Source organism: Centruroides sculpturatus, unplaced genomic scaffold, assembly GCF_000671375.1.
Source record: "Centruroides sculpturatus isolate CEXI.00-Female unplaced genomic scaffold, Cexi_2.0 scaffold187, whole genome shotgun sequence".
NCBI lineage: Eukaryota > Metazoa > Arthropoda > Arachnida > Scorpiones > Buthidae > Centruroides > Centruroides sculpturatus.
Genome location: NW_019385662.1, coordinates 147,924 through 162,926, shown reverse-complemented (window position 1 = coordinate 162,926; position 15,003 = coordinate 147,924). Strand labels below are relative to the sequence as shown.

Genomic DNA, 15,003 nt, shown 5'->3' with positions numbered 1-15,003 from the left:
AAGAGAAAGGATTTCCTGAAGGAAAATTGTTCTAAAAAATTCTCACTCTTAATTAGTATTTTTTCAATCTTGCAATAGTTTGTTGACGAAGAGTCGCCATTTCTTCAACTAAAATTTCGATTAGAGTAATTACACTATAATAAGCTAACTATAATAATCTACACTATGATGATCATAATCACTCTGATCGAAATGTTTCTTCCATCTGTCGATTCATTACAGGATGATATAAATTGTGTTTCTGCTGAAGACTGCATTCACTTTCTCCGATTAACATGTTCTCGATTTTATAAATTTGTAATGAAAAAGAAATTTATGCAAACAGAAAAAGAGACAATATAGAATCACCCAAAACTATTATCGACAATAGGGGTGATACAGTAGTTAATTAACCATGTGGTTAAAAGAGAGAATGAAGTTGGTTCCAACTGGAACAGTCCACAAAAGCAAGATCTGATAATACCTCTTTATTATCTGGATCGTATAAATTTAATTTTCCTCTCATCTTTGCAGCTTAAAACGCAAGCAGTTTGAAGGCCAAAATTATAAAAGAAAATAATCGAATTTCCTTGAATTATTTTTTATATAAAAGTTGATACAATGGTCTTCATAATAATGTAAACACAATGTCTTCACAGGAAATTATGTTTACTTTGTTACTCCATTATTGAAGGATAATAGATGAGTTCAATAGATAAAAAAACCGAGAGAACAGAATTTTATACCATTTCCTGTCTTCAGGTTGCCTTTCGTAGGTGAGTATTCGAAATTTTATAGTGTAGGTAAGTTCAAGACTATTTCTGTCCTTTGTTTAATAGGTAAAAGTCTAGAAAAATATGAATTCGATCGCATTAATTCATATTCATCCCGAGAAAATAGAGAAGATCACGAAATCTAATTACGAGGACGCTTGGCAACCACTTCTTAGAATAATGCTCCTCTTGGGACTTAAACTAGAAAGAAAAAAGTTTAATATTCTTAGCATCTTTAATTTATTCTTTATTGTATTGATAATTATATTTATTTTCACGTCATGCATTGCTCAATTATGGGAGCAGAAGTCATCTTTCATAGTTATTTTGACGGCTATTCAAATTGAATTTCCCAATCTGATATCGTTGATTTCTTTTCTTCATTTTCATGACAATAAAGAAAAATTGTCGATTCAGATAATGAAGATTTCTGAAATTTCTGACGGCAGAAATCATGTGAACAAGAAATTCCTTGTAACGAAAATCGTCGTTGTATGGTGTGTTATTATTTTCGGTACTTTTGTTATTATATTTGCATTAAATAGCGAAGAAAACGGAATGATACCATTCTGGAATATAAATAATTTTTTTGGACAGAGAATTCCAGAAAAGATTTCATTGTCCATATTTTATTTAATTCTCTATCTTCGAAGTATATTTGTCACAATACCACAAAATATCATGTTTATATTTTTTGCGATGATATGTCGAAGCATTGAACAAGCTTTCAAAAGTTTGCATGATAAAATACGTTTCTGCAAAGATGAGAAGAACGTCAGATGGATACGAACCACTTATCGAGATATAATGAAGATTGCAGAAATTATTTCAGAAACATATTCCATTATCTTACTTCTATGGAGTGTGCTGGTTGGAACCAATCTGACTCTTTCTCTTAGTCGCGTGGTCAATTATCGACTGTCTTACCCCCTTTTGTCCATAACAGTTTTGGCTGATTCCACGTTGTCTTTTTTCCTGTTTGCAGAAATTTGCTTTTGCATATCTCGCATTACAGAAGAGGCTAAAGCGATTTCCTTCATAGCATACGATTCTTATGTAATGGAAGAAGATAGGCGGATGGTAGAAACGCTTTTTCGATTATCCGTCGAATGTCGACAGTATCTTCCCTCATTTAATGCCGGAAGAATGTTTTCTGTGGATGCTAGCCTTGTTATGGCTATATTTAGCGTTGCATCTACTTATGCTCTGTTTGTGTATCAATTAGAAGCTAACTGATTTCCTTCTTGAAATATCTTAAAATTTACTTTTTCTATACAATGAAAATATGTTGTTTCCATTTATTTAAACAGTAGACTCTCACTACTCTGGCAATCAATAATTAAGCATCTCAATTATCCTTGGTATTATCTCAATTATACGGTATTGCATTTTAGTGCCCCGTTCGCTCTTAAGAACAGAGCAATAAGTCACGTCATTCATTGTTTAAGTAGTCTTTAGGTCTATATACTCTCAGCAATTCGGTACTCACGCTAATTTGGCATCCCATCTGTGCAAGAAATGGCCTGATTAGCCACAATGTACTATATATCTTTTAAAAATTTGTAAAATTAATAAAATTTATCTTTAAGTTTATAAACTGTGAGTTTTTTTAAATTATAAATATTTATATTTATAAGTTGACTTCGGGAATTTGGTATTGAGAATGTTTTCCTCTTGTTAATTAATAAGAGGAAAATTTTATTTGTAATGTAAAATACAGATTGGCAATCACTTAAATACATAAAAAAATAAGCTGAAATGAAACTAATAAACTTCAAGCACGTGACTAAAAAGGAAAGCAATTATAAATATCATTATTTTCGAAATTTTCATCATTAATACAGTCACTTCGACAAATATCAGGTAAGGAGATGTTTAATATAGAAGTTAAATTAGATTGTAGTGACTTGCAATTGTATAAATCAGTGGTTTACAACTAGAGTTCCACTTCAGGGGTGCCGCGAAATGTAGCACTGAGCAAAGATATAATACAAGTAAGCTATAACTGTACAGTGATAAAGGAATAGGGATGCCCAAGAAAAATGTACCAAGTTGGGGGTACCACTATTAGGAAAAGTTTGATTGTAATGAAATTATCTCATTTTCATTGGTAAAATTTAATAATAATCTAATAATCTCTTCTCTGTGTTGAAACAGTGCCCTCCTTTATGTTATACTAGCTAGGGTAACCGGCTTCGCTCAGGAAGTTGATATGAGATTGTGTGGTAGTTGGAATAAAAGGACAAACTTTAAAATATGAGGTAAAAATTTTTTATTGAAAACATATTCTAACTATCAGGTCAGTCCATAAGTTCGTGCGTATTTTATGATCTTGAGAAAAATCTTGTTTTGCTGTTAAAAATGCCAGTCTAATGTGATACTTTTTACACTGAAGTGTTAAAATTGGATCTCATTCATATAATACTGTTCAGAATTGGGAACATTTCAGTTGTTTATTTTCGTTAAAATGGAAGTAACAGCTGAATATAAGAGACATGTTTTATACTTTTTATTTTTAAGTGGTGAGAATGCTACAAATGCAGCCAAAAAATTAAATACTGCTTATAATCAAACTGTAACAAGTGTAAGGACTGCGCAGAAGTGGTTTGAAAGATTTAGAAATAATGATTTTAGTGTGGAGGATAAGGCTCGTACTGGAAGACCCGTTGACTTTGATGATGATGCTCTCTCTGCACTAGTTGAAGCAGAACCATCTTTAACAGTTGATGAAATTGCGGAACGTTTAAATTCATCCCATGGAACTATTCATAGACATCTACAACAAATCGGAAAAGTTTCAAAGCTAGGAAAATGGATACCACATGAACTGTCAATAGCTAACTGACAACAACGTCAACTGCTCAACTCCAAAGCTTCAACTGGGAAATTTTACCTCATCCACCATATTTGCCAGATATTGCTTCCAGTGATTATCATCTTTTTCGGAGTTTGCAGAATTTTTTAAAAGGAAAAACTTCTGAGGATGAGAACAATGTAAAAAAAGGCTATTTCTGAATATTTTGATTCAAAACCGAAATTATTTTACAAAGACGAGATTAAAAAGCTACCATCAAGATGGCAAGAAATTGTACAAAATAATGGTGAATACATTATAGATTGAAATAAGATTTAATTAACATTTTTTGTTGCTTTTTTGTAGATGAAAATGCGCACGAACTTATGGACTGACCTAGTATTTACAATACTTGTTTATAAACAACATTTTTCATCTTGTTATCTGAAATATATACAGTATGTACAAATTTTTCGAATTTCCTACTCGAGAGCAAGCTACGTATGTGACCGTGAGAGAAACATAGTCTTTGAGATTGATGCCGCAATGTTTTAAAGTGTGTCCTTGTGCTTTGTTAATTGTAAAACTATAGGCTAATTTAATTGGAAATTGCAGTTTTTTAAATTGGAATGGCAGTTCAGTAGAGATCAGTGGTATTCTGGAGATAAATACTGTGTGCCCTTTCCAGAGTTCAACTCTCATATTTTTTGTTAGTCGCAGTATTTGTATATATAGCCAGAGATGTGATTTTTTTAAGCATGCATTAATCTCGTCTGCTGGTGTTGAATTGGGGATAACTGGAAGTGTTTGTCAAAATTTCGACCGTTCTAAACGTTTCTAATAACGTAATTTTCATTTCTTTTTCGGTTCTTCCCTTCGTCACTGATAAGAAACTGACGTTCGAACCCACGACGGATCTCGCTTTATATACCCCCATCAATAGGTAGTCCCATCCATACAAAAAAGGCTTCGAATGTTCCACAATGTTCCAAAACATTCCACAACATTCGAGAGTGTTCTGGAATGTTACACAATGATATGGGATGTTCCGGTATGTTCCCGAACGTTCTAGAACATTCCGGAACATTCTGGAATGTTGTGGAATGCTCTCGAATACTCTCGAATGTTCTGGACTGTTTTAGAAATTTTTAGAGGGCGAAACTTCCAGCCCTTATATCGTCAACAGCACGCCCTTCAGGTAAAAACGGGAACCTTTCTCATGGATGGGGGATAGAGGGCTACCACACCATATAACTCCCTTGATCGTACCGGGACTCGTTTTTGAGTTTTAGCGGCACGCGCATTGTACACTTACCTTTATAATATATATTGATTTTTTGAGACACATTGGCAATTGGAACAATTAGTTTAAAGACTGTAAGAAAATAAAATGGATGTGATAAAGTCCTATTATCAACACTTCATCATGTCTGAAAAATATAATAATAGAATTTCGTGTTATGAAGCATTCCATTTCCAGAAAAATAAACACTAACATTACTTAAAGTGTTAAAAACATAAAGATTAATCTTCGCACATGGTTTTAATGTTACCGAAACCGAAAATGGTATTTCTGTTTGCTGTTTTAAATATAAAATTAATTAAAAGAGATATTTATTGAAAATAGCAGTTTTATGAATAAATTCAAATTATTATGTGTTTTGAGATAAGTGTTCCAAGCGTAACGTGGTGCAAAATCAAATAACCATATACGAAAGTAACGTTATGTGAGGTGTATTTTACATGTAAATTTATTAATTGGTGCGAAAAGCAAAGATTTTTACTAGAGTAACATTTTGTAATGCCACCATAACCAAATATTCCAAACAAATACAGTAGATTTCCGCGTAACATAGAAATTTATTGCGCAATATATTTGTAAGGAAGTTGTATCAGTGACAAAATTTACAGTGAAAATTTTACTTTGACATTTATAAAAGGAAATTTATTAATTATGTTTAAAAAACATTCAAATTTTATAATTAGACAAAGGTTTTATAATGAAATCGTAAAATGAATTAGCGCATGTTTTCCTCAATTTTATTGAGGAAAATTTATAAATATTCCTATTAATTAAAATTAAGTTTCCCTTTTTATTAGAAACAATGTTTTCATTAATTAAAATCGAAGAGATAATTTAGCCTTTAAAATTTATCGATTAAGTTTTAAATACAGTCGACCCCTCTATAACACGGGTTCATATAGTTCGGATTCCTATATGACGGCGATAAAATTGCGACACTATTCATACAAACACGCCAAAAAAACTCGTATAATTTGGTAAAACGTCATCTCCGACTCGTGTCGCGACAGGATCGGTCGAATCTAGACCAATAGCGGATATTGTACAAACCGTTGAGTTTAAACGAGCAGCGGTCCTATTAAAAAACCAATTATTATTTAACGTCCATAAAAATTATACTTATATTAATGATGTCTCCAAAGTTCAGCGAATTTTTCGCAAAGAAAAAATAATTTGTCAGGAAGCACGCGAGCGCCATTCGACGACAAGCTCCACGATGAAAACAAGCTTAAGCAATGGCGTGGTCGAACGGTGCACACTCGGTAAGTAATCCTACAATTTTTTGTTTATAGCATAATTTATATGGATTATTCCCAGAAAATTATACGTATTTTGGAAATGTTGAGTCGAATTAGTCTAGAATCGATTAATTTTATGGAAGAAAACCTATCAAACAGCCGTAGTTTGTAAACTGCATACGTGCCGGGCTGTGATTGGCTCATGTATTTAAGGACTCGTAGAACATCAATTTCATAAAGAACGGAACGTATCTACCGTGTTATAGGGACTGTATATGATGATGATTCTAGAAAATTTTTAAATTTAATTTTAAGAATGAATATTTTCAAACTTTATATTCTTGATTGTTAATGACTGTATTTGTTTATAATTAATGATAATTGAAAAGTTAAAATAGCACTTTAATGAATAAAACCACTGAATACTGGATCAGTGGTTTTATCCACTCGGCCTATGATAGATCTGATCTAACCATGGAAAGGTGTTGGGCAGTAAATTCGTCAGAGTACACATCGTGAGTAGGCTTTGAATGCCTCAGACAAGCAATATAGTTGCAATGATGTTTTTGCCGTTTATATAGAAACATATATAAGCCTCAGTATAGAAATCTGACTCTTCTTGTACCACCGGAAGGCTACTAACAGAAAAAATATATATGGACGACTCGTGGTCTGTCATTAGCGCTCTAACATTCCAGTTCTGTTTGGAAACGGAGGACCACCGTGTTAGTGTGGAGTACCACTAATGTGTTTTTCAGTCCTATCTTTACTACTAATCGGCCCGATTCCTTTACTAGTCTGAGTAACCATCTCGTATGACATTTGGTCACCCCTAATAGTGGTACGAGGAAAAGTAACAGCTGTACATTCAGGAAATCTGCACCTGTGCAAGCAGCCATTTTCCAGCAGGATAATGAATGCTCGGCAGCATACAGCTAAAATTTTTTAGGAACGTGCCACATTTATTTTGTTTATCTGGTCTCCGAATTAATTGCCTATCCAATATTTGTTGGATAAGATGTTCGCTAGCTTCGGCTATCTATCGTTATGAGAAATCTAGAACCGCATTGCAATTTGCAACATTTTTCGGATAATATAATACAGTATGACATACAGTGCCTGTATGGCTGTGTGCCTATATGTCCGACCGTATCGCCGCCTATTTCCAGGAAAAACGAAGTACTACAGAGAACATAATAGTAAAGGTTGTTAATTGTACATTTTCCTATCCTAAATTGACTCTTTATAATGATACTATCACTTATTACTTCTAATCACTAATTACTTATTACCATGATCATTACCTTCACAATAACAAAGTTCCATTCTATTCAAACGTTTCTTTGATGTATAACTTTTTTGTTCACGAGTGTATTAACAATTTCTATGAAATGTCCCAAAACACCAATGACTCTGTCCACTTCTTGGACAGTCATTCGCTCATGAGTCATTTTAACCAATTAACCAATAAGCTCTTGCGTACTTAAACTAATACGAATGGTAATTGTTTAAACTTGTTTTTCTATTATATATACAATATACACAGAGAACTCTGAAAGAGATTAACTAAATTATACACTATATCAAGAATCAACGATAACATGACTTTTTTGAAAAGAATATTTACAGAGAGAATATGCATGAAAACATGCTCAACACCATAGAAGTTTCCAACTTTGCATTATGGATAAAGGACACAACTATTGGTTTCGTAGAAGATCTATTCCAGTATTTATGTGTATTCTTCATGGAGAGCGTAGGTTGTCCATGTCAATTAATCTTTTTGTTTTTCTTCATCTTGATTGTTTACTATTCATCATTTACTTACAATAAAACTGTGGTAAGCAAAAATACATCAATATTGACACCATTAATACGAAATTTATAAGTAACAGTAGCGAAATAAACAAATTTTGTGTTCTCTTGCAGGATTTGACCGAATGTGGAAATATAAAAGTAGGAAAACGATACCAAAAGCGGTCTCAACTGTCGAAAGAAGCTAAAGGTTCAAGAGACTTGCCTCCTGTATATCCTAACGGTTGGATACCATTAATAGAGTCCAGGGATATCTTAATTGGTCAGTGTAAGCCTGTAAATGCTCTGGGTAAGGATTTTTTCATTCGAAGTTTTTATTTAACAAAACCATTAATGCCTCGCGAAAATTCATATTGCAATTTCAAATATTTTCTCATATCTCGTATTAAAAATATTAATGTATACGGTATTTACTTAGAAATAAAGATGAAGTAAAATTTTATAAAGTAAAATTTCAATAATTTTATCAATAAAATTGAATGCAAAAATAAGATAAAACTGAAATGCAGAAACTAGAAAGTATGGAAAATGGTTCCTTGTCTTTTTGAATATCTAAATAATGATTATTTGTTAAATTACAGGTCAAGATTTTGTTATTTTTCGAGGTAAAACTGGCAAAAGTTTCATTTTAGATGCTTATTGCCCTCATTTGGGTGCTCATTTAGGAGTTGAAGGTAAAGTTTACGACGATTGCATCGAATGCCCTTTTCATGGATGGAGATTTTCTGGTCAAGATGGCTTATGTGTCAAAATTTCATATTGTGATAAAGGTAAAAGCTGCTGAAGATACGAAGATTACACAGGTCTGCAAATTTCAACTAATAAAAAACTGTTTGGACTTTGAGATGTGATTTTTACTAACAACTATGGATACAACTAAAAACGACCTCTCAAATGTTTCCATCACGTAACGTTTTGATACAAAGTTTGGTAAAAAATTCATAAAAGCATATTATATAAATATGCATAATAGTGTTTTAATTTATTTTAACGTGGAAAAATTATCAATTTCAATTTATTATTAACATATATGAGTAAAAAATACAACATAAGCCACTAATTAGCTTCGGTGCTTATCAGTTCTGATTTTCTTTTTTGCCCTAAAACTGTGTTTCGTGGATCCTCTTTATGATCTGCATCTTGAATGTCCCTATGCATTATCAACAGTAATCCGCCGTCATACTGGCATCCCATCGTCCCTTATATCTTCTTTCCATCTCCTTAATGTCCTGATGGAATCTTTCGCCCTGTTCTTCACTTACAGCTCCTAGATTTTAAAGAAGTAATCCAAATGCGAGTTCAGAAAGTGTACCTTGAGGCTCCTATTGCAGCCTAGTTCATGGTACTTAAATACAATCCAGGCATTCCGTTCTTTATCGTTCATTGAAGAAAGAAGTTCTGTGTCTGATATTAATTTCCTTACATCAGGTCCTGTAAATACACCTTTTACAAGTTAGTTTTGCTTCGGACAAGGCTGGGAACTTTTTGCATAAATATAAAAAGCAGTTTCCATCTTTTGGTAAAGTCTTTATGAACTGTTTCATTAATCCCAGTTTAATATGCAAGGGTGGCAGCAGCACTTTCTTTCGGTTCACCAAGCTACTACTCACAATATTCTTCATGCCAGGTTGTAATTGTTTTCTAGGTAGCCATTGCTTCTAAACCCGATGCAAATTCCTGGCTGTATTGTCCCATTCAGAGAAAACACGGAAACGTGTGAGAGACCGGACTTGACAGAAAAATTTTATTCAAAAAATTTTTTCGAAAAAAACAAAGATCGCTACGGATATGATTATATCCTTTCTCACGGACTTGCTTCCTCGTTTGAGGTGACACATCGAATGTTTCACTAGGATCAAATGCAAAATCGCCATTGGACGATTTTACCATAAAAAAAAAAAAAACAAAAGGACAAGAGTTGCGAGGAGGAGGATCCCCAAATAAAGGAGAAGGTCCGATGACGCGACAGGGAGTTCGCCTGACAGGAGAGGGTTGCTCGCCTGACAGGAGAGGGTACTCGAAGGTTGGTCGTGTGTTACACTCGGATATACTTCGCTGCCGATGCTCCTCCAATAGCCAGCGATCAGAAGCTTAATCGCCGATAGCCGATGACCCCAAGTACCCACCAAGGATGTGTCTCCACCGAAAAAGGACCCAAATCAAGAAAGTGATTTCAGGTAAATACCACGCGCGAACATTTGTAAACTCTCTCTCGCTTAAAGCATATGTGTAACTAGTTTATATAATCAATAAACGGGTATTATTTTCTATAATCGAATTGTAAAGTGCATTTGTTTAGCCCAGTTGGTCTCCATCCCGAGTCCAACCGCCCACAGACGCGACTGCTCGCGCGTAAAGGCGAACGTAACGGTCTCTGTGTCTACCTAAAAGACACAGTAATATCAGTCCTGACGAATTAATCATTGCAGTCTTTGCCGACGCGATGTCGACCCTTCGGTTCTATGGTGCCGAAGCATAGGGGGTGCTTCGCGCATTGTCACACTTGGTATAACCTAACTGCTGACCTAATAACATGCACCTGATGCAGTGTGTTTGATTACGTGTATATTTTGGTTAAATCAGGAATTCTAAATCAATTTTTTTGTTTTAAAAATGTAAGTATATTTATTTAACAAAATAATTAAATAAATTACGGCTACTGAAACATGTCACTATTAATAATATGCAAAGAAAGGTCAGTTTATCCAATAAAAATGGTTTTGTAGAAAAACATTACGTGATAGAGAAAAATAGTTACATTTTTTAATTCAGCATGAAAAAGCGTATAAGGATCACATAAAGAAGTAAAATAGTTTTTCCACTGCAGACCTGTATTATTAATACATAAAAATTAATATTTGCTTTCTAAATATATTTGCTTTCTAAATGTAGTCCCAGACGTGGCTAGAGTAAAATCTTGGGAAACAATTGAACAAAACGGTTTCATTTACGTCTGGTATCATGCAGAGGGCGAAAATCCAACATGGAAACCTCCTGTTATTCCAGAAATCGAACAGGGATCGTGGACATACAAAGGCCGTTCGGAGCATATCGTCAGCTGTCATATACAAGTAATTTAACATTTAAAATTTAGAAATATAAAATTTAAGGGTTCCAATTTTATAATCTCGTTTATTTTAGGAGATTCCAGAAAATGGGTCTGATATAAAACACTTTGACTGCATACATAGTGCCAGCATTTTGTCAGGAAAGAATAATCAATGGACTTTTTGGAGTTACGATTGGCGGGCTACTTGGTTTTCCAATTCTTTTCCTCATCACCATATGACTTCAATTAATATCTCTGGGGATGTGAAGTTGTTTGGTCTATCGTTACCTTTTGTACAAATGAAAATGGAAGTTAAACAGGTAAATATGGAATTTATTGTTTTTAATATATATTCTCTATAATAATTTGATTTACTTGGTAATTTTCATGATATAAAAATAATTAGAAATTTCAGTTAATGATTTAACTGTTTTCATCAACAACATACTTCGTATCATTTAGCATAAGTTTCCCAACGTAGAAGATCGTTAATCCGGCATTATGGGACAGAGTGGTTTCGGATTATCGAAAATGCCAGATTGCCGGGACATATTTGCATTTTCCTAAAATTCCATAAGTTAGGCTATATGTGGTCTGAACGTTCAGACATTTGTAGCGTACATTATTTAATATGCCGCACGTATGCTTCCGATTTGTTCATATAAGCTCTTTATCAGTCTGAATTTGATATGGCCCATCAGCAACCGAGTGGATAAAACCAGTGCCGTAACTAGGCAGGTACAACAAGTGCACCCGCACACGGTCCAATTGGAAGGGGGGCCAAAATGCATGTATTTGTTTTATTGTTTTCCCAAACGTAATTAATTAAGGGGCCTAAATGCAAATTCTTCAACAGGGCACAGGAATAGCTAGTTACGGCACCGGATAAAAACTCCGAACACCGTTAGTAGGTCGTGGGTTTGCGCATGGCCAACGGACTGACCAAGTGGAATTTTCTGGGTTTTCTTCGTATTACAGTAGAGCGTCGTTTATCCGAAAGCTGGTTATCCGAAACGTCCGTTATCCGAAAGCATTCCAGTCGGCAAATTTAAATTTTCGCTAGTGCTGTGGCGCTGCAATCTTCGGCTATTTCTCGGGCTACTCAAATATTTTACGTTTTTGATACTAAATTAACATCTGATGTATAATTTTTTATTGTTTTTATATTTTTCAATAAATTTATTTTGTTTGTACTAAATAAAAATATAATTTTTAACAATACAATAGTCTTCGCTAGGCTTAACATCGACGAAAATTCAACGCGAAGCGACACGCAACGGAGAAAAATTTCAACACGGTATAAATTAATATATTTTTTCGTACATGATTCGTTATCCGAAAAATAAGTTATCCGAACCACCCCAGTCCCCAATTGATTCGGATAAACGACGCTCTACTGTATTAAAACTCTTCTCTTTCTCTTTCACACTTTTGCATAATGAATATTCTAGTTCGTTGCCTTTACACAACACAAATGGCATACTCCAGGACTAAAAGGTAAATGGTGGACGTGTATTCAATTTCTTCCAACATGACGTCGCTACAGCCACTCTATGTAGTATATAGCTCGTTAGAAAGTACTGTATGCTAGTATTATACAGTATAATGTATAACATTTTAAAATATATTTTTATAAATTATGCTGGAAAATGTTATAAAAGAATTAAAATAACGATTAAAAACATAAAATAATAAGTAAGATTGTAAATACCAAGATTGACAGCATTACGTGCAAGTAAACACTTACTCAAGCGCTCCTACGCTTTGCTGATCTCGTGTACGTACTGTGTACATTTGCAAAAGACATCATGTTTCATGAATTTTTAACTTTTCGTGAATCTACATCCTGTTTTAGAGTAGTTATTTATTGCTAAATATTTATAAGTTGAATTTATCACGAAAATACTTTAAATTTTACTATTTTCAAATACTCTTCAATTTTCAGATAGGACCTGCGATAGCACATATATACATGAAGAGTGTATTTGGAGCAGGAGTGTTTGTCCATAACATCATCCCTGAACTTCCGTTCAGGCATAAGATCATTCATCATTACTATTCCCCTCGATTTTCACAAGTATCTGCTCACATTCGTTTTCTGTTGCAAGAAAATATGGCAAGATAATTATTTATATTTAGATAGTTTACTTTCAGAATTAATTCTAATTAAATATTATTTTTAACAGTTTAGACGAGATGCTGTCATATGGAATAATAAACGATTTTTGAAAAATCCCGTGTACACAAAAGAAGATAAAACAATTGCACAATTCAGAAAATGGTATTCTCAATTCTATAGTGAAAATAGTCTGAAATTTCCCAGTAATCTGAATTGGTAGCAGATTAGTAACTTTAAATTTTTATATGTTTAGGATATAATATGTGACCTTTTGTAACTTTGTAACACATATATTTTTTCTTATATACAACACCATACAACCACTGGGGTTTCTGTGACTCCATGAATTATCTAGTGAAATATTTAAAATTAAATAACTTATATAATTGGTGCAAATATATATATATCTCTAATGGTAGTGGAAGAACTGTTTGTAATGCATGGCTCCAAACACGTTCAGGAAGACTTTCTATCAAAGTATTCTCTTCAAGACTTGAAGCACTATCTTCGGAATGCTTCTTGTCCCATCTTTTCAAGTAACATTCGTTTTGTTCGCACTGTACACTCTTCAAAAATTTATAAATATTGCTTGGATTCGTGATTACTGGGTCATTTCATGTAAACGTGCTTTAATAACTCAGATATTTTCTAAACGTAATTTCATATCATTTTGCGCACACTCCACATACAGATGCTCTGCGTTCTTTGCATAGATTGGTTACAATTTCGGAATAACATTTTGTTTTTTCTATTTTTGATCTGTAACAAAATGCACAGCAAATTCTTTTTTGTAAATTAATTGGTACTGAACTATTAATTGTTGTATCATGATGTTCTATGAATAAACTGAATATACATGGAATAACCCATTGATAACTCAATAAATAAACATTAAGGGCGATTTTAATTTTAAATGGTATCTATGAGACTCTAATTTGCTGCGAAGGAAACAATAGTTATAACTCTAACTTGAGCGTGTTCAGATTGACGCCCTTTGGATTCCCCATCTGTCACTATCCGGCCTCTCCCATTATGACCTTTGCTAAACCTACCATGGTAAGGAATAAAAGGGTCTCTTAGTGCCACATCTTGGGAAGAAACAGTTATAAACAAAAATCCAGGAAATGCTTGCATCCTAGGTTAATAATTACTGATCTATACAATAGTCTATTTTATAAAAATAATTGATAAGGTAAGACTAATATTTTTTTATTAAATGGAAACTTCACAATATAACCCGTATAGAAAACTTTATATAATCTATATCAGCAATTACTGATATGCTTTCAATTAAAATACAGTGGGTGATCAGTTAACGAACAGATCGGATAACGAACACTTTCGCGAAAGATTTTTATGTTCGGACAACGAACACCTCACAGAACAAACACAAGAAGAAGCGACGTAAAATAATGAATACGATTGGTCTTCCCTTGTCTTCAGGCAACAATTCGAAACTTTTCGGAATGTGGAAGACGTCGACATCGACGCTCAAGCCGGTATATATCGATCGGATAGTATTCCTCCGAACTTTGAAACTCTCCCTTGTAATTCCAGCCTTTTATTTTTCTGACAAAACAATTCTTTTCTGTATTGGCGAGACTGTTGGGTAGGGTAGGGAACTCGTTAAGTTTTGCGTTTTTTTTTTTTTTTCGAAAGGTGAGGGTATAATAACAAAGGTAGAGAGGTAGTGGGCAGAAAATGCCTAATGTTGCTAGGCAGTATGGCGTGAACAGGTCTACAGTAGGCCGCAGTTCAATCTTATTTAAGAAAAATACTGTATAATCAAGAAGACTCAAGCAGCTAAAGGAGTAACAAAAATCACATTTGAGAAATAAAGAACATCAAAGAGTTCATAATGGATCCTGAAACGGATCTGACGACAGAAGAACGCCAAAAACTCTTCAATGAAGAACACCAAGAAACTCGGCGA

General features: G+C 33.7%; 1 protein-coding gene across 1 annotated transcript; it reads left to right on the top strand.

Annotated features, from left to right (window-relative positions):
* Positions 1–6,706: 6,706 nt before the first annotated feature.
* LOC111640992 (cholesterol 7-desaturase-like) lies at positions 6,707–13,840 on the top strand. The gene is made up of 7 exons (XM_023387093.1): positions 6,707–7,927; positions 8,017–8,191; positions 8,484–8,672; positions 10,795–10,973; positions 11,044–11,271; positions 12,897–13,067; positions 13,138–13,840. The coding sequence occupies exons 1-7, from the start codon at positions 7,724–7,726 to the stop codon at positions 13,288–13,290; spliced, it is 1,299 nt and encodes a 432-aa protein (XP_023242861.1). The 5' UTR covers positions 6,707–7,723; the 3' UTR covers positions 13,291–13,840.
* The last annotated feature ends 1,163 nt before the right edge of the window (positions 13,841–15,003 follow it).